Source organism: Gekko japonicus, unplaced genomic scaffold (assembly GCF_001447785.1).
Source record: "Gekko japonicus isolate JY-2015 unplaced genomic scaffold, Gekko_japonicus_V1.1 scaffold2261, whole genome shotgun sequence".
Taxonomy (NCBI): domain Eukaryota; kingdom Metazoa; phylum Chordata; class Lepidosauria; order Squamata; family Gekkonidae; genus Gekko; species Gekko japonicus.
The window spans coordinates 91,968-116,294 of record NW_015175431.1 but is presented as its reverse complement, the minus strand read 5'-3'; the positions used below and the strand labels follow the sequence as shown (position 1 = coordinate 116,294).

The window sequence follows — 24,327 nt, the reverse complement described above, 5'->3', positions numbered from 1 at the left end:
TTTCCAGGTAAGTTCCTATGCTGCCTACTTGCATGATGCAGTCCTGCTTTATGCCTTATCCATACGGGAAATGATAAGAGAGAGAAAAGATTGTCACGATGGGAGAGCACTTGTCAACGCTTTGAAAGGCTACAATAAAACCCTCAAGTATGGTAAGCAGTGGATTAAGAATGCAATCCTGGCACTTGAATGGTCCTTTAATTCAATAATAGTGTGAAAGGTTTATTGCTGAAGGACTTGGGTGGAATACTGTGCTGAAGCATTAAGGAACTTATATCGGTTAAGAGTGATTATACTGAGACACAAGGCTTAATGGTCTGATTTAGTATCACATTGGAATTATAAGTAAGATGGTTTCAGAGGGTAGTCATTTTGGTCTGCAGTAGAATAGCTAGACTCAAGTCCAGTAGCCCCTTAGAGACCAACGAGATTTTGGGGGTATATGTTTTCAAGAGTTAAAGCTACTTTTGTCAGATACAAGTAAGTGGCTAATACATGCATTCATAGATCTGCCATAAGTTCATTCAGAAATAGGGGCAATAGTAAAAAAAGTGTTTTTTCATGTAGTGGGTAATGTTACACATCGTTTGGCAGACTATGTCCTTTCTGAACAGAAAAGATCTTGCCACTATGGTGCTTGCCCTGTAACATTTTGATTAGATTAGTGTAATGTGCCATATGTGGGGCTGCCCTTAAAGACTACCTGGAAGCAACAGTTGGTACAGAATGCTATAGCCAGAATGTTGACTGAAGTGGGTCATAAAGTCATATCACTCCAGTCTTGTTCCATCTACTCTGGCTTCCAATTTGCTTCTGGGCTCAATTCATGGTGCTGGTATATCTTGACTTCCTTCTCCCAAATGAACAGATCTACTCACCCCTGTCATCCCTGCAGGCCTTGCTTTGGTTTTGATAACCATCAGAGACTAGATGGGTGGGAACCCAAGAAAGGGCCTTCTCCACTGAGGCACCAAAACTTTAGAACTCCCTTCCCAGGGAGATTCATCTGTCTCCTTCTATCGGTGAAGTCTTTTTTGTTCCATTTGGCATGCCCCCAGTAATGGTTATTGCCCCTCCATCTAGTGCTGTTTATGTGTTTTTAATGGAATAATTTTATAATTTTAACTGTATTTTTGTTTAAATGTTTTAATGTTATGTCCATCATCTTGTGGAACCTGATTGGGTGGAAAGCAGCATAAAATATTTATTTAATTTTTTTTGCTGCTTTCCACCCAACCAGGGTCCAATTAATATATTATATTTTCCATTGATCAGCAAAACCTATAATCATAATTGTGTGGACAAATGTAGTGTATTAATTAGGTGATTAAAAGATGGCAGCAATCATTCCTATGACTGTAATGACCCCTCTTACCCAACTAGTGTTTATACAGGAATGGCATTTGTCCATACCATACATCACATTGTTTATATGACTAAGTACATACAGAAGACTGAATGGACAAACGGTTTATTGTGCTATTCAGCCTCTAAAATGTAGGACACTATGAACATAGCTCTTTTGCAATAAGAAACATCCCTAGTATTCTATATAGCTTGTTGTGTTTTGAAATAAGTAAATGATTTCTGCCAGCTTCTAGCGGCCCTGACAAAGTAATTTAAATTCTTTGCAACACTTGTTTATATTACATTTATAGTACATTTTGAACATTCAAACCCTCACTCTTTAGCCATAGTTATTATCAATGTGTATTTCAAGGAGATACTCTACTTTGTACCTGTACATTTGGCAGTCACTGGGCCACACTGCCAAGCATAGTTGCTGTGTTTGGCATATGCTCAGAATTCACTTAATTACTATGTTTAGTATTCCCTTTTCTCATTCTGACCACATGGAAACACAGAAAATAATGTTGAAAGAAAAAAAATATTTTGCAAATGTTTGTTCTTCTGCTGAACACACCCAAAAATAAAGGGGGGGGACCCAATCCAAAATTGATTTAGGTACCACAAAGGTTGAGCAGAAACAATATAAAAATGAATTAAACAGAACAAATCAATTTATTATACGGTGCACTTAAAATGCGAATTTGAAAACATAGGCCTTGAATTTAGCCTCTAGACTGAAAGCCACCAGATGGTGTACAATATATAATACATATGAATATCCCAAAGTAGATGATATACAAACAAGACCACAATCACAGTGAACAAGACCAAACATATTTCAGACTATGAGCCTTCTTCAGTGGTCACAAATACATATATATATACATATACAACAAGAACAAGTGTTGAGACACTAAGCCAAACCAGGTGTTGATTGATTCACATTTTATTCCATGTGGTCAAATGGTGACATTACTAAGATCATAGATCTTGTTCCATGATTTTCATTCTCACACATTAAAAATGTAGAACAAATTTAGAGTCCAGTGGGGCACCTTTAAGACCAACAAACGTTTATTCAAGGTATGAGCTTTCGAGTGCAAGGCGTACTTTTTGAAATGCACTGGAATGGAAATTAGAGTTCAGACTTATAGACAGGCTGAACAGCAAACTTACATGTAACATGATGAAGATGTTTTAAGTTACGCAAAAACAAAAATAAATAAGCTAAGGTTATAAGGTCAACGGTTGTTTTGATTTAATTAAGGGGAGAAAGGACACCAAAGCTATAAATATGTCAAAATAGGAAATAAGTATGTAAAGACATCTTTTCTAATTGTTGGAAGTAAATTGAGACTCATCATTCATCTCCTCTCAGGCTTGGAGGTAACTTAACATCATTTTTTAAACAAATGGGCGTAGTGATATGTCAGCAAAACATCCCAATATTCCTTGCATTACTTTCAGTATTCTAATATATTGTTCTGGGGGGAAAATACACTAAGGGTGCGGTCAGACAGCGTACTGGGAGTGATTTAAATTGCTCTGGCCCTGATGCGGTTTTTTTAACCTGGAGAATCGCGATCACACTCACCTCCTTGCTCCGGATCGCTGCGCAGCCACATCTCTCCCTGCCGTCTACACGTGTCAGTGTTGCTTTTCTCTCTCTCTCAGTTTGGGCATGTGCACAGGCAGCCATCTATAGAACTAAAATTTTTGCGCGTGCACAGAACAGTGATTTCCTCTTCAACCTGACTGCTGTAACACTTCCCTTTAAACCTTAAAGGAACTACTTCCCTTTAAACGTTTACCCCGAAAATGGCCTCTGTGAGATCCCAAACTCGTCTAAATGCTAAAACTAAGAACCATTTAAACATTGTTTTTAATAACACGGTGGTGGACTTCCACCTATGCGCACACCACCAATGCTTTTTAAAAAATGGCGGGTGAAAAGTGGAAGCCTCGGGCAGCTTTCGAGTGGGGAGGGAGTTTAAACCGGAAGTGGCTTGACACTGGAGGAGCGATCAGACATCAGAAAAATGCAGCTGGAACTGGAGAATCAGGAAAACACCACTTGGGGACCTGGTATCAAAATACTCCGGGTTAAAGCGGTTTTGAGTCGGAAAGCGACAGCTGGGGACAGGAGGCAGATGTTGACTGTGTGATCACGCAGATAAAATCCGTTTCTGAACTGGCACGACATCAGATCAAATGGTGCATCTGACCGCACCCTAAAATACAGAGGATGCATAGTCCTTCTTGCTGAGAATACATATGTGAGAACTGAATAAGTTAGCATATGTGATAAGATAAGAAACCAATATTCCTGGGGAGTTTTTTTGTTCCAAGTGTTGTAATGTCTTGTAATTCAGCAATTTCCCTTTTCATTCTGTTCCTGAAGTTTCTTTGTAATAAAACAGCTACATTGAGGTCATTTACTGAATGCATAGGGTTTGTCCTGTTTGTCCTATGTAGAGAATCGAAGGGCATTGTTGGCATTTAATGGCATATATAATATTAGAAGATGAGCAAGTGAATAAACTCCTGATGGTGTAGTTGATGTTGTTAGGTACAGTAAATGTGTTGTCTGGGTCCATGTGGCAGCGAAGTTGGCATCTGGGTTTATTGCAAGCTCTGGTTCCAGTGTCCCTGTTCAAATTAGATGCTGCATTATTATGCGTGAGGAGTTGTTGAGACAGGGGGGCTGTCTGTGCTCAAGAAAAGGTCCCCCCCAGTACTTGTGAAAGAGAACTGTCATTATCCAGTAGAGGTTGTAAGTCATTGATGATGCATTGAAGTGTTTTGAGCTGAGAGCTGTATGTGACCACTAGTGGTGTTCTATTATTGTCTCTTTGGGGCCTTTCTTGTAACAGATTTTCTCTGGGTATCATTCTGGCTTTGTTAATCTGTCTCCTGACTTCAACAGGTGGATACCTTAGTTCCAAAAAGGTTTGTTGTAGATCCCTCAGGTGAGAATCTCTGTCTGTAGGATTGGAGGAGATGCGGCTGTAGTGTAGAGCCTGGATGTATAGAATGGATTGTTTAGTATGTTTAGGATGGTAGCTGGAGGCATGTAGGTATGTTTGTCGGTCAGTAGGTTTCCAGTATAAGGTGGTATCCATTGTGTGCTTTTACAATAAAAGGTAAAGATTTCCCTTGCTCAAAAGCCAATCGAATCCGACTCTAGGGGGCAGTGCTCATCTCCGTTTCCAAGCGGAAGAGCCAGCGCTGTCCAAAGACTTCTCTGTAGTCATGTGGCCAGCATGACTAAATGCTGAGGTGCACGGAACACTGTTACCCTCCCACCAAAGCGGTACCTATTTATCTATTTGCAATTTCTTGCTTTTGAACTGCTAGGTTGGCAGGAGCTGGGGCCAGAGACGGGAGCTCATTCCGTCATGCGGCACTAAGGTCTTGAACTGACAAGCTTCAGACCTTCTGGTTTGCAGCTCAGCGTCTTAACCTCTAAGCCACCGCATCCTCACTTTTACAGTAGCGCCCAGAAAATGTATTTCTTGCATGGATTGGTTGATTGTCAGGTTGATGGTGGGGTGAAAATCATTGAATGCCTGGTGGAATACATCCAGGGCTTCTTTACCATGTGTCCAGACAATAAAAATGTCATCGACTTCCGGTTTCGGTGACTCGCAAGGCGGGTGTGCTTCATCGCAGCTCTGATGTGAGCACCCCACAAACGTGCCAATGGGGTGTGTGTCTGAGTTGATCTTGGACCCCCCAGACCCTTTGTAGGGGGGTCTCAGCCTGGGGCACGAGAGGTGCCTCTCCCAAGGTGGAAGCCAAAGGATTGGGGCACCTTTTTGCCTCGATAGGCCCCCACGGCATGGAACCAGCATGGCAATAGAGGCGCACACCGGACAGAATGTACAAGGATCCTGAGAAATGATCCTCTCTACATGCCAAGCAAATGCAAGTACAAACGTGAGTGAAGCCATGATCCAGCAAACAATCGATAAATCACTACTAGTAGAGCCGTCCCAAAGCCCCAAACAAGAGAAAGGGGGAGAGGAATGCCCGATCCCGAAATGACTGAGTTTAAAGTGGGAGGCTGAAACTGCTTGAAGGAAGTGGATTATGATGGAGTGTGCGATGTACCAGCAAGAAAGCGATAAATTCCAGACTTACAGAGAACTTTAAAACTTTCCTCTTGTGTAAACATTGATGCAGCGAGCAGGAAAAATGGCATTGAAAGTGAAACTTATAATACGAACTGCCAGCACAGCATCATCGGCTACCAGACCACAAGTAACCACAGACTTTCCCAAACTGATTGCTGTAGCTTTGCACCGTCTAATGGATCAGATTACCAAGTTTAACATCAAGCTGGATATGTTGCAAAAGGAACTAAAAAAAAATTCAGTGAGAAATAAAGTGGATGTTCCTGAAGGAACAACAGTAAGAGGAAGATGGACCTGAGAAAGTGGAGGAGAACAAAGACATAGAAGAAGAAGAAGAAGAAGATGGGGAAGGTTGTGATACCAACTCAAAGAGTCTGGCAAAACCTTTTGATCCTGAAGCATAACTAGGGACTGTTGCCCCTAAACCATCTAAAAACTAATTTGGACTTTGATAAGAGGAAAGGAAATTGCAAAACAGATTAACTCTGATAGCCTGTTGTTTATTTTTAATGCATAACTTTAATTCTACAATATTTGCACCTTAGTCAAAGAGATTGTGATTGCTGCTTGCATGACACTTTTGCATTAGTAATCTTCATGTTTTACTACTAAGATAACAGAGATGTATCAACAACCTTATATTTCTGTATTATGGATCATTACGCTTTATTTTAGGTTGTTCCATTACCCTGACCCTGTAGTTTTGTAGACTAGAAAATAAAAAATTTAAAAGGCCACATAAAAATGTCATCAATGTAATGCAAATATAAGAGAGGTATGAGTGGATGGGAGTTTAGGAAGTGTTGCTCCAAGCCAGCCATTAAGATGTTAGCCATGCAGGTGTCCATGGCTGTACCATTGATCTGGAAGAATAGGTTGTCACCAGTTCTGAAGTGGTTATGGATGAGAACAAAATGGCATAGTTTGGTGGCAAAGTCAGCTGTGTTGTTTTCAGAAATCATATTCCTCATGGCTTGTAATCCATCTTTGTGTGGGATGTGGGTATATAGAGATTCCACATCCATGGTGGCTAAAATAGTATTCTCTGGAAGGTTGTTCAAAGATGGCATTTTCCCCAGAAAATCTGTGGTATGATTGTAAATTATATCTCACGTGGCAGTTCATTTCCTCATGGTGTGTTCCTCATACATCAACCAGCTATCTGGAAAAATACCAATTCTACTGAACCAGATTTACATTCCACAGTCTTAGTTGTCACATTGGCTGCCATGTAGCTTTAAAAATAGGAGCCTTTGCAACTCATAAGAATAGTCTTGCTGTGTAATGTGTCATCCATCCTCATATTCTTTCTCTAATAATGGATAGTATTGGATTCCATAGAAGAGATATAAAAGTCTATACATACACACACAAACACAGGTTAGAAATTTGATTAGAGGCACTGTTCTTCCATCCTGACAACTGTAATTTACAGAGCAATGGCTTGGCTCTATTTGCACTCCAGCAATCTATTACCTAATCAGAAACTTCATTCAATATTGTAAAAGATGATCATGTAACCCAGTTACTTGGACATCATGTTGCTGCCTGCCCAGCCCTACCTTACAACTCCCAACAGGCACATATGTGCCATAATGTTACAAGCCAATTTAGTACTCCTGGGGGAAAATGGAAGCTCATATTCATCAAGCCAATTATGACTTAAACAGAGGAGAGTTGTCCATCACTAATGATTTCAGCCAAGGAGTTCTTTTCATTGTGCCTCAGATTGATGCAGAAAACACTGAGACACTGGGACAGTACTTGCTTTGAAAACAGAAGTTGGGTATATTATTCAATCTGCTATACTGGTCAATATTAGAAATCCTTACAATTTAGCCTATGGCCTTTTGGCTAATGCAGAATTACTAGAAAGCATAAATATGCCAGACACATCCCCTGCTATCCATGAAGGTCAGTGCACTAAAGAAGGAGCAGGCTAAGGAAATCCTCGTCAAAACAGTGTTGAACTATAGGCAGTGTTCTAACATTTATGTTATGCATATCTTTATTGGTTAGGCATTACTGGCCCAGTGCATATTGATGAATCAGGTGAGAGGAACATGGACTACTCTGTGTATGATCTCCAGGAATCCGGAAACTCAACACGCTTTATCCCTGTTCTTAACTTTGACAGCGACAGAAAAGAAATCAGGTAATGTGAGTATAGGAGTGGCATGAGTATGTACACAGGAGAGAGAGTTGTTCACAAATACTTCATAATTTAATAATTCGTACTGTATATTCAGCAAGCAGAATTCCCATAGAAACCTCTTCTCATGCATTGTATGAAGGAAAAGGCTATATTTTTTCCTCTCTTTTATATGCTCCCATTCCTCTCTTTTATATGGTCCCATTCACACGGTGAATTTGCCGCAGGAGAGCCACGGGTGGTGGGTGGTTTATTATCGGGGCGCGATCACACCGCAACATCTGGCAAGTGGAGCGCACCCGTGGCCAACCCGTGGCATACCACCAAAAAAGCACAATAAAAAAACAGTACCTTGTATGTAGTGGCAAACGGTTTGCCACGGGCTGCCACCGGACCCCTGCAGTGTGATCGCGCCGGCCCCTCGCTAATGAGCAGGCGGGGAGGACAGGACCCATGGTTTGCCGCCGACTCGTTGGATCGCGTTCTGGCGGCTCTAATTGCACCGGAGCAATTAGCCACGCCTCTCCCCCTGCGTTATCTGGCCCGTGTGACCGAGGCCAATATAGATTTTTAAATTGTAGAGTATTCATAAGAATAGACTGTATTCAGCTTTACAAGAGTAGCTTTAATTTTCCTGGCTGTCGCTGCAAGGACCATTTCTTTGTATATCATACACTTGGTTGTTCAAATGAATATTTTGGCTCTATCATCTTGAAAACTTGTTCAGACATTAGGTCAGTATATATGAGTGAAATGAATCAAGAAAAAGAGAAGTATAATGAGATTATGAAATAAAATTCAACCTATAGTCAGAGGGTTGAGTTAACAGCCACAAAATTAAAATAATGGATTGGTTATATTATCCTTTGGAAATCAGAGGGATGACAGAGCAATCTGAAGCAGACCACATCCTTCTACTAAGACAGTTGAAGTCAATAGGCTTAACACAGTATAATTCCGTTAAGGCTTGTTCTGTGGGTTAATTGTAGCCCAGAGAACTTAGCTTAAATTTAAAATATCTAAGAATGTTTCTATGTATGTTGGTAGACTATCTCCATATGGACCTCTGTCATCTGTCTTCAACTTTAAATCTTATCCTTAACTTTGACCAAAGCAAGAAGTAAAATTGAATTCCTTACCTATTGCAACATCTGTGTAATTTAAATTAGCCAGAAACTTCTGCTCTAGCCAACCACCCATTTGGTGGAAGCTAAATTCATCATTCTGCTGAGGTGTGAGGAAACTAAGAACACACATGAACATTTGCATGAAGCTGCCTTATACTGAATTAGATCTTTGGTCCATCAAAGTCAATATTCAAGTACTGACCCTGCTTAGCTTCCAAGATCTGATGAGATAAGAACATAAGAGATGCCAATGTTGGATCAGGCCAAAGGCCCATCCAGTCCAACACTCTGTATCACACAGTGGCCAGAAATACCAGTGCCATCAGGAGGTCCACCAGTGGGGCCAGGACATTAGAAGCCCCCCCACTGCTGACCTCCCCAAGCACCAAGAAGACAGGGCATCACTTGCCCCAGAGCCCCTATCTATACCTTGTGGCTAATAGCCACTGATGGACCTCTGCACCCCCCCCCCTTAGGCCAATTAGCCACATTTTTGCGTGCGGGAGAAGGAGCCCTAGGCCATTAGAGCCGAAGCTGAGAACCGAAAGCGCTCCCACGGTTCCCTGAATCCCAGACAACACACACCACCTGCAAGGCCATAGATAAGCAAGTGTTACAGAAGCGAAGAAGGAATGCAGCGGTACATGCCGCGGTACTTGGGACACAGGGCAAGCAAGCAACCCTTATGGCAGCATAGCTGACATCCATTTGGAAAACTGTCCATTGATTCCTACTTTTTGCTTCCTGTCATAGCTGATTTATGGTGACCCTGCATGGTTTTCAAGGCAAGAGAAATTCAGGGGTGGCTGGCCATTGTCTGCCTCCATGTCACATCGACCCTGGTATTCCTTGGGGGGGTCTCCCATTCGAATACTAGCCAGGGTCTATTCAGCTTCCAAGATCTGACGAGATCAGGTCAGCTTGGGCCATTGATCCAGCCACGGCATTTTGCACCAACTGGAGTTTTTGAATCGATTCTGAGGGAAGACCAATGGACAGTGCATTGCAGTATAGTCTGGATGTCACCGTGGTGTAGATCCAGGTGGCCAGATCAGCCGTTAGGGTGAGTTTGGAGGAAGCATTATGTGGAGAGGTGTTAACTTGCTTCGACTGCAGTACTGTTAGATCTGATATAACCCCAGGGCTTTACGGCTTTACCATACCATTCTGCATCGCTGTCACCTACTACCTGATCCCTTTTAACTTGAGATGCTGGGGGCTGAGTTTGGGATCTTCTGCATGCCAAACAGATACTCTACCACTGAGCTATGGCCACTCCCCTTAATGGCTATTCTTGTATTTTGGTCCATTCTGTGTCAATTTTGCTCGGGTCCATCCATCCATGTTTTTGCCAATGGCCAGTACTGGGTGTTTTAGAAAATATAATACAGTTATTGGGTAATAGCAAACATATTTATATATTTTTCAGTATTTCCTGAACAACATGATCTGAGAGCCACATCTGTAGCTAGGACATTGTGAGTTTGTGAGAACAGGATAGTTCATATGAACAAAAGATATCCATTTTACCTTGATGGTCTTTCTTAAATAACAATTAGTGTATGCTCCCCCCACCGAGATATATGTGACAGTGAATCTTAGAAATGAAGACAAGTTTCTTTCTGTAGTATAATGAATGGAAACTAGACACTGACACATTTTGGTTTTTTCCCATAGCCCAACCGTGGAAATTGACTACATCAGCTGGTCAGGGGGAGAAATACCTGAAGACAGACCACTGTGTGGGTTTCACAATGAACACTGTAAAACTCCAGTTACCAGTGAGTGTGATGCTTAAAATAAGATTGGCATCTTTGGAGAACGAAAAATAATCAAAATGCTCCATAGCATTTCTCATTCAAAGATCTAAAGTTTTTCTTTTTGGCAGTGTTAACTGAACTGTCTGGCTCCCACGGCATGGGAGAAGATCTGGCTGGATACATTATGCCATTCTATGACGTCCCATTCAAGGTTTTATTGTCAACTGAGCTATTGCATTACATCACATTAGGCTAGTTTTAGAAACAGCGACTAATTTTATAAATACAATAAAATTGCATTGAGAAGCATTCAGACAAGGATGGGAAGCAAACTCTCCCCATGCTCACCTGAGTTTGTATGGGAGTTTATGAGGTAACCTTATACTTTTGTACTTGAAGAAAAGTTCAAAATCTCTGACCCTTTTCAAACTGCCATTGTGTTCTGTTTTAGTAACTGGTTGCTAATGGATTTTTTCTGTCATTTTAAACAGACCGTTTTAGTAACCGGCTGCTAGAGGAATTTATTTACCTGTTCATACAACCCACTTGCATCGGGTTAGCAAAGCATGGTTGAGCCACTTTTGAGGGAAACTGCTTTCTTTGGGTTTTCAACTCCTTTGTTGCACTTCTGAATTGCTGTGGTGTGCTGTTTAAAATGTCTATAGTGTTTCCTACAATGCCACTCCTCCCACTCTTTTTCACAGTGTGATCTTCCTCAGACTTTTTTTTTAAAGAAAAGCATTCTAAGGTGAGCACTATAGCACTTCAGTGCTATAGTGGCACCATTGAGATGCACTGACTGACTCCAATGAGTCAATGCATCTCAATGGTGTCGCTACAACCGTTTAATGCTATAGCACTCACCTTAGAATGTTAAAAGAAAAGTCCGAGGAAGATCATGTGGTGAAAAAGGGTGGGAAAACAGTGGCAGTGTTTGAAATGACCATAGCGCTTCAGAGACCACTCATTAACGGAAGGAAATTCACTGTATGAAACCACCATCCCTGTATCACTTTACTCAAAATGGGAGCGGTGGCGCAGGTGGTAAAACGCCTGCAGTAACAACAGTGAACAGCCACTATGGCTGTTCGAGACCCACCCCGGCCCTAGTCCTAGCTCCCGCCCACCCAGCGGTTTGAAAGGAGTAAAAATATAGCAAGTAGATAAATGGGTACTTGCCCTTAGGTGGCAGGGGGCACCATCCTCCGTGTGAGGTGTGTGGCAGGAGCAATCGGCGGCGATGACAGTGAAGTGGTTGGAACAGCGAAAGCAACGAAGTGGCGGTGAGGTTGGCGAGGCGATCCCTGGTGGCCAGTGAGTGGAACATCGAGTGGCGAGATGGAGGAACGCGGTGACGTGGAGGCGCAGGCACGGTGGAGCCGGAAATGGACGATGGCCGGGCTGTGGCTGACATGGGCCGCGCGCCAAAGAGACCGCCAAAGCTGGAGGACCTGCCCCTGGACACCGGAGACGGGAACGACGACCCTGAAGACCACCTGGAGGAAGAATGCTGGAGTCGGAGAACAACAGCCCTGCCACCTGGGTGCCAGTAGGCAGCCCCATCCCTGTATACTATGTGGCCTTAGTTAGGGAAAAATGTATTTGAAACTACCTGTAAATCGCTCAGAGACCCTTCGGGGTCAGAGCGGTAAATAAATCAAATGTATAAATAAAAAAATAAAAAAATAAAATAGGGCCAACAACGAATAACATCCAGTTTAGAACAGTAATATGAAAAGTCTCTCTCTCTCTCACACACACACACACACACACGCACGCACGCACGCACACTCTGCTCTGGACTGAAACTAATTTTTTACAAGTGATCTACAGACAGAGAAGCTGGAAAAATTAATTTTCACTGTACCATCTTAATAGTGAAATTAACTCTTTTTTTCTTTTTTAAATACTATCATATTAGTGACCAATATCATTCCCTATGAAAATGCATTCTATTTTATATTAATGAAAAAATAGATTAAAATACCATCTTAAACACAGTTATAGCCTTCTAAACACGGTTTAAAAGGGTGTAACTCTGTTTAGGACTGCACTGTTATTTTTTTAGGTGGTCTGTCTTTTTCATCATTTACGAACTACTATACCTCTGTCCTTCTAACTGCTCCTTTGTGGAAAGACATTCCATTGCATTTTATTATTGCCATACTTGTACCTTTTACAAGGCTGTTACTTCCTTGTTGCAATGACGTGCTGGATCCACTTTCTGAGACGTATCTGAAAGATTAGATTTTGTCAGACTGACACTGCATGCATCAAAAAGCATGCAACTTGATTTTTCTGTACTCAGGTAATGACCTCTTTGTGTTCTTTGTTGTTAGAAGGCATAGCCCTTATTGTGGTGGTCATTCTGCTGATAATAACAGTATCAGGGACCTTTGGTGTGGCAACATTTATGAAGATCCATAAAGGGAAACTACAAAAGCAAATCAATGATATGTGGTGGAAAATTAACTATGAAGATATCATCATTTGTAATGATAATAAGGTAAATTGTGCTTTGCTGAATACTTGAACCTCCCGTTTATATTTCAAAGAGGTTGTTTGGGGAATACAAACATTTGAAACTGAATCAAGCCAGTAGAGATATCTGCCTTTCACAGCATTGCCCAGTCTGATTGACAGAAGCATTCCAAGATCTCAGAGACAGTATTTCCTGGTCCTTGGAATCTGATTTTCTTAAAAGTGGAGATACCAGGGATTGAACCTGGGATCTTCTTCTGCAAAACATCTGTCACTAAGCTATGGGCCTTTCTAAAGCTACTGGCTAAGGGTTCAAGACTCGAACGGATCATATGATACATGGCCTGGCCAGGCCTGTAGCCAGGATTTCTTAATTCTTTGAATTTCTTAATGCCTTTGAATAAGTCAGGGGGCACTGATAAAATAAAAATAAAATAAAACAAACTCACACTCGCAGGCAGGAACAGGGTTATTTCCCCTATTGTGGAGGGTGGGTGGAAGTGGAAGTCAGTCTAACCCTAACCCCTCCTCCTCTCCTTTCTCTCGCAACCGCATTGGCTGTGTGGAGTGCAGGGAACTACGGTAAAAGTGGCAGGCTCCTGTTTGGTTCTTTTTCTCTCTCCCTTGGCGGCCAGCTTCCTCAGCGATGAGGGCACAGGTGCATGCAAGCAAGCAAGGTCTGCAATCTTGCACTGGAGGGAGAAGGGGAGAAATTTATGTAGTTGCAGGTTCAGCCGCAGGACCCAAAGCCCCCTGGCCCCCGCCTCACCTACCAGCCTGCTCGCCTGGCTGCCTTGCACCGCTTCATGCCGTGGCTGCCCTGTGCAGCCAGCTCAGGACCGCCAGCCCAGGATGGAGCCTGTGGAGCTGCTGGCAGGTGGGGAGGTTGTGGGGCCTTGGTAGGAAGTTGGGGGGCCAAGCCCCAAAATGCTTCAATGTAGCTACGGGCCTGGGCCTGGCTGATAACTGTGAGAGCATCATACTACTTATGCATTTCACTTTTTGGACTGCATGTCACAGCTTTATTGGCTAGCTTTTATTACAATGAGAATTTCAAATAGGGATGGCAGCCTCTAGGGGGGACCTCGGAATCCCCTGGAATTACAGCCAGTTTGGTGTAGTGGTTAGGAGTGCCTCCTATTGTATGTATATACATATGCCAATAAAGGCTTGTCAAAAGGTTAGGAGTGCAGACTCTAATCTGGGAGAACCAGGTTTGATTCCCCACCCCTCCACATGAAGCTGCTGTTCTCCCAGGAGCAGTTCTCCCAGGAGCAGTTCTCAAAGAGCTCTCTCAGCCCCACCTACCTCACAGGGTATCTATTATGGGGAGAGGAAGGGAAGGAGATTATAAATCGCTCTGAGACTCAGAGTGACGGGTGGGGTATATATCCAATCTCCTCTTCCTCCATCTCCTAACTACAGAGATAAGTTCCTCTGTAAAAAAATGGATGTTTTGGAGGGTGGACTCCATGGCATTGTACCCCACTGAGGTTCCTGTCCTCTTTAGGCTCCATCCTCAAATCTCCAGGAGTTTCCCAACCTGGATCTGGTAGTCCTATCCCACATCCCATCCCAGTGGACAGGAGATACATGGCAACCCTAATTTCAAGGATATTTGAGGATCATCCTTAAGGTCATAGATTAGTGAGTACAGACTTAGTCATACTAGATAAAGTATCAATCTGAAGTCCAGTTTTTCAATCTCTGTAGCATACAGTATTAAGTAGAAATGGGCTAATACTACAGTTAGTTTGGCTTATCTCTATTGCAAACAAAGCTTAGGCAGATGTACCCAACCTTGCTCACATTCATATCTTGTCTCTTGCTTACTGTTGCCTCTTCTCAGCTGAAGTATAGCGAGTTCCTTAGAACAGGCACTGGGCTTTTTTTTGCTTATCTTACATTATGAAACTCAATATCTGATGGTGCTAAATCAGAAAGATACCACCTTTTCTTACAGAGTAAGAAGTGTGACTTCGCAGAGGATGTTCTGTCTGATCCATATATCCCTAGTAGGAACAAATAAGAACATAAGAACATAAGAGAAGCCAATGCTGGATCAGGCCAATGGCCCATCCAGTCCAACACTCTGTCACACAGTGGCCAAAAATATCAGGTGCCATCAGGAGGTCCAGCAGTGGGGCCAGGACACTAGAAGCCCTTCCACTGTTCCCCCCCCCCCCAAGCACCAAGAATACAGTGCATAACTTGCCCCAGACTGAGAGTTCCTATCTATACTTTGTGGCTCATAGCCATTGGTGGACCTCTGCTCCATATGTTTATCTAATTCCCTCTTGAAGCCATCCATGCTTGTAGCCGCCACCACCTCCTGTGGCAGTGGATTCCATGTGTTAATCACTCTTTGGGTGAAGAAGTACTCCCTATGATCCATTCTAACCTGACTGCTCAGCAATTTCATTGAGTGCCCACGAGTTCTTGTAATGTGAGAAAGGGAGTGCAGAGGTGCAATGATAGTGGAGCCGAAAGGATGATAAACATATGTGGACATGTGAAAGTATGCTAGCACTGTTGAGGCTAGCACATGCCTCTCCAATACTTTAACCTGCATTGCAGCCACACATGCTGCATGTTGCCAGCCTCCAGGTGGGGCCTGGAGATTTCCCACTTTTACAACTCATCTCCAGCTGACAGTAGGGTTGCCAGCCTCCAGGTGGGGCCTGGAGATTTCCCGCTTTTACAACTGATCTCCTGCTGACAGAGATCAGCTCCCCTGGGGAAAATGGCTGCTTTGAAGAGCAGACTCTATGACATTGGACCACGCTGAGGCCCCTCCCCTCCCCAAACCCCTCCCTCTCCCGGATCCACCCCCAGAGTCTCCAGGTATTTCCCAACCCAGACCTGGCAAGCCTAGCTGACAGAGATCAGCTCCCCTGGAGAAAATGGCTGCTTTGAAGGGTGGACTCTATGGCATTGTGCCATGCTAAGGTCCCTCCCCTCCCCTCCCCTCCCCATTGTGCTTTTGCTACTATTACATCCTCTCCCAGATCCACCCCCAGAGTCTCCAGGTATTTTCCAACCCAGACCTGGCGACCCTACTTGGATCTGTGGAGTGCATCTGTTATTCCAGTTTAAATGAGATATTGGGTGTGTGCAGGTTCCCACACACATACGATTTCCTGCCCCACCAGTACCATGTTTAAATCAGGCCTGCTTGTTTAAGAAGGTTATTGTAACAGACCTGTAATTTCCCATATTGTATATTGATGGAGAAATCTTGGACTTCCAATCAGTTAAGGCCTACTGATCATGCAGAGCAAATTAGGTGATAAACATATTGTAACAATTATATAGGCAGGCAATTTAGTTTAAGTTACCAGGTGATAATAAACTACTTGTATTCTCTCTCAAAGGAAAAGTTTGATTTGTCTCAAGCAAATACACCTGAACTCACAGAAAAGGAAAACTTTGGTTCCCATTTGTTGAGATCTAGCAATAACTATTCTGGTTTGAAAGACAAGCAGGGAAAAGAAGCATTTTATACCACAGTAGGACTTTATCAGGTATGTATGTAAAAGTCCAGATTAGATATGTATGGACTGTCATATACCCCATTCACTTCTGCTAACTGTATTCTTTCTGGTTTCCACTATGTTATTTATATTCTGCACAGGTAAACAGGGTACAAGCTGCCCAACAGAATCAATGCCAGAGTAATCCCCAGGTAGGACTGTAAATCTGACATCCCTGATTTGTAGTATCTTTTACCTATGTACAAACTGACTTTAGATATTCCCTAGAACAATGTGAGTAGAGGAACACGTTGCAATATCCTTCCAAAGGTCTGGTTGTTTATTTGCTTAACCAGAACTGTTGATTGCTCCCAGTAGCATCATTTGGCTCAGTGATTCATCAATGAGCACAGTGCTGTATCCGCACATGATCTTTTTGAAAATCTAAGTCATAAGGCTTAATCAATACGATACCTGACCCCATTGGCAGTTGTTAGATTCATGCACAAGGTATTGTTTTTGCTCCCAAGAAATTATACAGTCAGCTCTTTCCTTGGTGTCAGGATAGTTAATTTTCCTTTAAAATCACTAAAATGTGGATCTAACTATATCTGTTCCACATTATCAGTTTTATTGTGCTATAAATCAACATTTGTGTTCCTATTTATGCACAGTCCTCCTTCAAACCAATTTTTGTTGTTGTTGTTGTTGGGAATTATTGGGTTTTCCAAACATTTCTAGCCCAATGCTTTGTAGATGGGTAATTTGTAACATTTCCCACATGTTGCAATCATTGTGTGGAACATGGTTGCTTGATTGACCTGAATTTTCATTGGATAATCTGGTATAAATAGCAGTGATCCATGTAATTCCCCATATGTTCCCCAGACAGCACTATGGTCAGGGTCTCAAAACCGCTTGTCCCAAGGATGCCAGGCTGATATCGACTAGGGCCAGGACCTTTTCAGTGGTGGCTCCAACCTGGTGGAATAAGCTCCCAGAGGAGATCAGGGCCCTGCGGGACCTTTTACAGTTCTGCAGGGCCTGTAAAACGGAGCTCTTCCACCAGGCCTTTGGGTAGGGAGCCGCACCTAACAACCTAAGACCCTGTGCCCTATACCATCATCCAGCCTGTGCTTGCCGACAGAAAATCATCTGCTGATGGCAATTCATTGTGCTTTTGCTACTATTACACCACTGCCGCCATATAAATGGCTTTAGTAATTATGTTGTGCTTTTATGTTGTGTTTTTATTCTGATATTCATAGGGTGCGTTCAGACGGGGCGTTTCAGCCAGCATAAACTGTACCGGTTGGAACCGGTGCAGTTTATGCTGGCTGAAATGCGATCACACTTACCTCCTGTCTGCGGAGCCCATCGCTGTATGCCCGTTCACATGCAGCGGGCGTTGGTGTTTTTTTTAAAAAACTCAGTTTGAGCATGCGCATAGGCAGCCATCCACAGAATGGCGATCTTCATGCATGCGCAAAACACCCCGTCTTACATTAAAGTTTAAAAGTAAGGAATTACCTTTAAAGTTTAAAGACCAAACTGGCCTCCCTGACGTCTCGGAGTCCTCCAAAACCTTAAACTAAGGACCTTTTCTTCTTTTTTTAAACGAACGCCGGGGCGAAGCTTTGCCCAAGCACATATCGCCGACCTAAAAAAAAAAAAGGCAGGCGAAAATCGGAAGCCTCGGGCTTCCGAACGGAAGTGGCTCTACAATGTTGGAGAGCGATCAGATGGGGGTAAAGCGATTACAACCGTTGCACTCAGGATACCACCACTTGGGGACCTAGTGGCAGAATACAACGGTGTAAAGCTCTTTGCAACGGTTAGGGACGGAAGATGTTCACCGTGTGAAGGCCTGTAAGTACACCGATTCCAACCGGCACCTATACCGTTGCAAATGCCCCGTCTAAACGCACCCTTATTGTTGTATTTATATTGTTGTTTTTATCTCCTGTAGCTTTATGTAAGCCACCCTGAGCCTGCTTCGGTGGGGAGGGCAGGGTATAAATCAAATTAAAAAAATAATTCTCTATCTCTATATTGATTGTATTGTGAGGCCAATTATATAATATGAGGCCAGCCAAGGTAGTCATGTCAGGCAGTGGATGTGGGAGAACAAAACCCTTCTTTCCTGCCCATCCATCACTCTCACTGTTTCTTCTGCTCAGGACAGAAGAGCTAATCCTCCTTGCTATCTCTCCCCAGCCTTCTTAACAGAGCTTTGCAAGCCACACAAGCCCTGTAGGTTTTCCTGAATGTCCACAAGATTCCTTCTTCTTGTAAGAACTCAGTAATAATTTTAATTGCCTAATCAAACATGATAATCAGCAAGTTGCAAGAGCAACCAAAGTGATGGTTAAACTCTAATTTCTCAAGGGTTTGGTGAGTTCTATGGGGCATGCATAGTTTTTTTTGTGTACTTTTTTAAAGAAGGGGGGAGGGGGAGAGAAGGCAAGAAAGATTAGCTTCTCCAGCTTTTTGATGGAGACAGATGAGGTGATGGAGATGATAGGGGCAATGGTGACTGGCCTCAGGATACAACATGCATTAAACTGACACTTCTCTCTACCTGACTGCTACTTTGTGAAACTTTTACATTTCTTTCTTTAGTATTTTTTTAAAATAAAACTTACTGTAAAATTACTGTACAAGAATGTTTAAAATAATGTCTATATTTACTGGTGAATGTGTTTCTCAGTTCATCTTCATTTCATTGAGTTCAAAATATGTTTGGTGACTGTGGACTCTTCCACTGTGTAAATCTGGAACAGAAAATGCCCTGGAAGTAAAATGAACTCTGTGGGAGGAGGTGGGTCTGTGTCACCATGTGAAACATAGCAATAAAGCTTGTGCTGATCAACACTCCAATGCCTTTATTCCCCCCTCAAAAGGGATGAAAGGACATCGTCCCCCCCAGCCTACTGCAGCTCCCACCCTGCAGGCATCTTGAACAAACACCCTGTCCCCTACAGCTTCTATGGTTGCTATAGTCCCCCTCTCCCTACCACACACTCCCAGTAGTCAGGCAAGTATTATGTACTGACATGACATTGCATGAGTGTCACTGAAAGTCATTTTCAAGAGAATCATGCAGTGACTAAATTTATTTATTTATTCATTTTATACCCCACCCTATCCCACAAGTGGGCTCAGGGCAGCTTACAACATAAACTCTATAAAACAATAAAACCAATGAAACAATAGATGACACAATAAACACTAACAACAAACTCTGTGCCTCATATCAGGTGAATATAGGCACACCAAAAAGTTCCAGTGCCCAATAGTATTACCTAAAGCAGCAGGGCACTGGGAAGGGGCCATAAACAGGGGAGGCACCTCAACCAAAAGCCTGGCAGAACAGCTCCATTTTACAGGCCCTGCAGAACTGTAATAAGTCCCGCAGGGTCCTGATCTTGGGTGGGAGCATGTTCCACCAGGTTGGGGCAAGGGCTGAAAAGGCCGTTGCCCTGGTTGAGGCTAAGCAGACATCCCTCGGGCTGGGGATCACCAGGAGGTGCTGTTTGGAAAAGCGTACCGCTCTCCAGGGCTCATATGGGGAGAGGCCTGCTTAATTTGATCACACAAAAAATACCTACGTTGTGTCTTTGAAAGAGCTTTCTCCAAGATAGTTTCTCCAAGATAGTTAATGGATATTATGTTCTAACTGTCATCTTGTTTGTTTCAGGGAATCCTTGTTGCTCTTAAATATTTTGATAATCAGACAGACGCATGGATCTGGAAACCATCAATTCTTCGTGAAGTTCAGATGGTATTTTTCACTTTGAACCTTTTCATGATCCTCTTTTTCAGATTGTCTTTGCACTGTAAAACATCCCAATGTCTAGGTCCCATGTTATGGTTGGACATAATATAGCAACTGGATATTGCAGAGCTGGGGAAAAGTACAGAAGAGGGCAACCAAGATATACAGTAGTTGGAGCACCTTTCCTATGAGGAAAGTCTAAAGCAGAAGTATCAGACTTAAGGCCCATGGGCCAGAAGTGGCCCACCCATGGCTTTAATCAGGCCCGTAGCTCTTTTCTTCCCTCCTCTTTCCCCTCCTGTCCTCACCCTTTGAAGCTTGATGCTGCTGAAGTTCCCAGCTCCCTCCAGCTTGTCTTTGTCTTTGCCGGCTTTGGCAGGAAGTTCTTCTGGGCTTGCAAAGTTACCAAGAAAATATGGAATGGATTTTTCCATTAAGGTCTCTGCACCCAGATAGACTACTCTGGGACTGTTTCTAGCAATAGAAACAGTGTTCTGGGACTGGAATGACAGCCCCCAGAGTAGAATGATGGTCCCTAGCAATAGAATCTGTGTTCTGGGTCTGGAATGACAGGGCGCAGAGTGGAATTACAGCACCTGGGAGTAGCAGCAGCATTCTGGGAACGGAATTCCTCTTTGGGGGCCCTCATTCCAATCCCAGAATGCTTCTGCTACTCCCAGGGGCTGTCATTTCACTCTGGTAGTTGTTATTCCAGTCCCAGAGTAGTCTGTCTGGGTTCAGAGACCTAACGAGAATTCCATTCTGCATTTTCTTTGCAACTTTGTTTGTGCTGTGTTGCCATGTGTTGCCATGTATTCCAATGGAGTGGAGCTTAAGTAGTTTCACTTTCCAGTGTTTGTATAGCTGAAGCTGCTGCTTGATGGAGTTGTCTTCTTGCAAATACAGGGTTGATGTTATGAGCCAGCTTGGCTCTGCTGAATGGACCTGAGAACAGGTGCCTGAGTGAGTACTCTAACCTGGCAACCTACAGCCAAAGGGGGATGTTACAGTGGAGAGCCACTGCCACTCTGAGTAGACCAGGGGGAGGGGAGAAGCTTGCAGTGCTCAGCCATTTTGTGTTTCTAGGCTCAGAGCATTTTATATTTTTAGTTTATATTTTAGTTTCTGCTGTGGTACTTGTGCTTTTTCTTGATGTTTTATTTTTAAAATTGCATTGCCAAATCCCACTGTTCCCCCACCTTTTCATTTTAGGCAGACATCTTTTAAGGGGGGGAGGGTTTGGGAGGTGTCAGTTATCAAAGACTGTTAAATAAACAAAATATCTCAAGAGTTTTAAGTATATTTGTATTTCAAGTAAAAAAAATAATATATTTAATTGTGTTTGTATCTTTTATAAAGTTTATATCTCTCCTACCTGGCATTACATTTTATGACACGCATGGCCCCACAAAGTCCTATTTATGTCAGATACGGCCCTAGTAACAAATGAGTTCAACACCCCCGGTCTAAAGTGTTCAGGACTTTTCAGTTGTACATGGGGCAGAAAGAATGGAGAGAGAATTTTTCTCCCTCTGCCAATGAAGTTGATGTGCAGTATATTCAGGACAAGCAAAAGGAAATATTCCTTGACCAAACAAGTAATTAAATTGTGATGGCCATGGGCATAGACAGTTTTATAAGGCTTTGGACATTCATGAAATATAGGTACACTAAAGGCTACTAGCCATGGTGACTAAAGGGAACCTCCACATTCATAGGCAGTGCTACAAGGCAACATCAGGAGAAGGTCTTGTCCTGTATGCCCTGTATATTGGTCCTCGGAGGCAACTGGCTGTTGGCCACTGTGTGAAATAGGAAGCTGGGTGAGATGGACCACTGGTCTGATCCAGCAGGGCTCTTCTTCTGTTGTTACATAACTAGACATTAAATAGGTCTGGGTTTGTTCAGTATTTGATTTGGAGACTTCCATATCTTATATAAACTGCCTTGAGTTCTATGATGGAAAGGGGGTAGGATTTAAAATAAAATGTGAATTGGTGAATCAGACAGCTAATTTGAAATTAATCTGAAATCTGATGGAAGTATGTAGGAAGAGAATAAATCTATGTTGAAGTTTTGTATATCGGATTGTCCTTATTAGCATATAAGAATTATATCTATAAAAGCAGCATTAAGAACAGCTTTGATCTGCACCTTATATATTTTTTTGTCCCACAGAGCTGTCCTGATCTGCACCACATCTTTTATGTGGGGAAATAATTGGTTAATATACAGAGTTTGCAGGTTAATAGATTATATAGTTAATAGACGATTCATTGAGACCTCTCGACAATCTGCAGTTAACAGCACGAATGGACACCAACTGCATAAGTGGAGAGGGAGCAGACACTTACCACTCCCTCCCTCAATATACCTTATAAAAATCAGGTGCAAGATATTGAGAGCAAACGTTGTACCAATGTCACGCAATGGCTTCTGCTGACTACATGTCCAAGCTGGTTCCATCCACGACCCCTCCTGAAGTGCAGATGGGGGACTCAGTGTGGGTGGAAGACAGCTTGACTATATACAGGTTGCAAGGTTTGAATAGGGCTTGGAGATGCATGCTGGGTGCCAGATTAACAATTGTCTCTTTGCTTTAAGATGAGAGAACTGAGACATGAGAATCTAGTAATCTTCTATGGGATATGCCCCCAAGCTTCAGACAGCTGCATTGTAACACACTACTGCAAGAAGGGAAGCATAAAGGTGAGGACTTTGTATCAACAGTTTGATCAGTTCTTATATTTAGCTCACCTGGTTGCCTAACCTTTTCCCAAACATCATGCGAAATGCTGGCCTGGATGAATCACAAGCGGGAATTAAGATTGCTGGTGAAAAGATCAACAACCTCAGATATGCAGATGATACCACTCTAATGGCTGAAAGTGAAGAGGATCTAAAGAGCCTCTTGCTCAGAGTAAAAGAGGAGAGCGCAAAAGTGGGCTTGAAGCTCAACATAAAAAAAACTAAGATCATGGCATCCGGCCCCATCACTCCTTGGCAAATAGAAGCGGAAGCCGTGGAAGTAGTGACAGACTTCACGTTCCTGGGATCCCAGATCACCGCAGACTGTGACTGCAGCCATGAAATTAAAAGACGCCTGCTCCTTGGGAGGAAAGCGATGGCGAACCTAAACAGCATGATAAAAAGTAGAGACATCACCCTGCCAACAAAAGTCCGCATGTCAAAGAAATGGTATTCCCAGTAGTCATGTATGGCTGCGAGAGCTGGACTATAAGGAAGGCCGAGCGCCGAAGAATAGATTCTTTTGAACTATGGTGCTGGAGGAGACTCTTGAGAGTCCCTTGGGCTGCAAGAAGAACAAATCAGTCAATCCTCAAAGAAATCAACCCTGACTGTTCCCTGGAAGGCCAGATAATGAAACTGAAGCTCAAATACTTTGGCCACCAAATGAGAAGGGAGCACTCACTGGAGAAGACCCTGATGCTTGGAAAGATTGAAGGTCAAAGAAGATGGGGACGGCAAAGGATGAGATGGTTAGACAGTGTCATCGATGCAACGAACATGAAGTTGAGTCAACTTCAGAGGACGGCGGAAGATCGGAAGGCCTGGCGAGAGCTCGTCCATGGGGTCGCGAAGAGTCGGACTCGACTGTGCGACTGAACAACAACAACAACAACAGACAAGTAAGTGCATCATGTCTAATGCATTTCCCCACAATACTTCTAACTAGGGTTGGCAGGCCCAGCATGGCAACCAAAGGGAGAATGGTGGGAGTGGGGACACGGGGATGACCATCAGATATGACATCACACCTCTCAAGTTCAAGTTAGCCTTTATTGGCATAAAATAACAGTACAAGTTATACAATTTTAGGAAACAGTTGAAACACCTATAAAAATGTATGGCCAGGGTAAATGCTCTACATTGTTGCGGGACCTGCAGAGTGGATAAATATGAGGCCATCTTCCCTGTAGTTAGGGGGATCTCAAAGTTCAAGGGGGAGCAGGTTTTATTAGCTAGGCTGTATAAAGGGAGAATGGTGGGAGTGGGGACACGGGGATGACCATCAGATATGACATCACACCTCTCAAGTTCAAGTTAGC

At 43.1% G+C, this 24,327-nt stretch overlaps 1 protein-coding gene across 1 annotated transcript in view; it reads left to right on the top strand.

The window, feature by feature from the left end:
- Positions 1 to 24,327, top strand: part of LOC107122702 (guanylate cyclase 2G-like) — a 78,939-nt gene that overhangs the window by 19,604 nt on the left and 35,008 nt on the right. Inside the window, exons 6-12 of the mRNA XM_015425833.1 lie at positions 8 to 152; positions 7,506 to 7,641; positions 10,443 to 10,546; positions 12,865 to 13,031; positions 16,381 to 16,530; positions 20,180 to 20,263; positions 22,862 to 22,966. Coding sequence (XP_015281319.1) covers positions 8 to 152; positions 7,506 to 7,641; positions 10,443 to 10,546; positions 12,865 to 13,031; positions 16,381 to 16,530; positions 20,180 to 20,263; positions 22,862 to 22,966 — 891 coding nt within the window. The remainder of the gene's footprint in view (positions 1 to 7; positions 153 to 7,505; positions 7,642 to 10,442; positions 10,547 to 12,864; positions 13,032 to 16,380; positions 16,531 to 20,179; positions 20,264 to 22,861; positions 22,967 to 24,327) is intronic.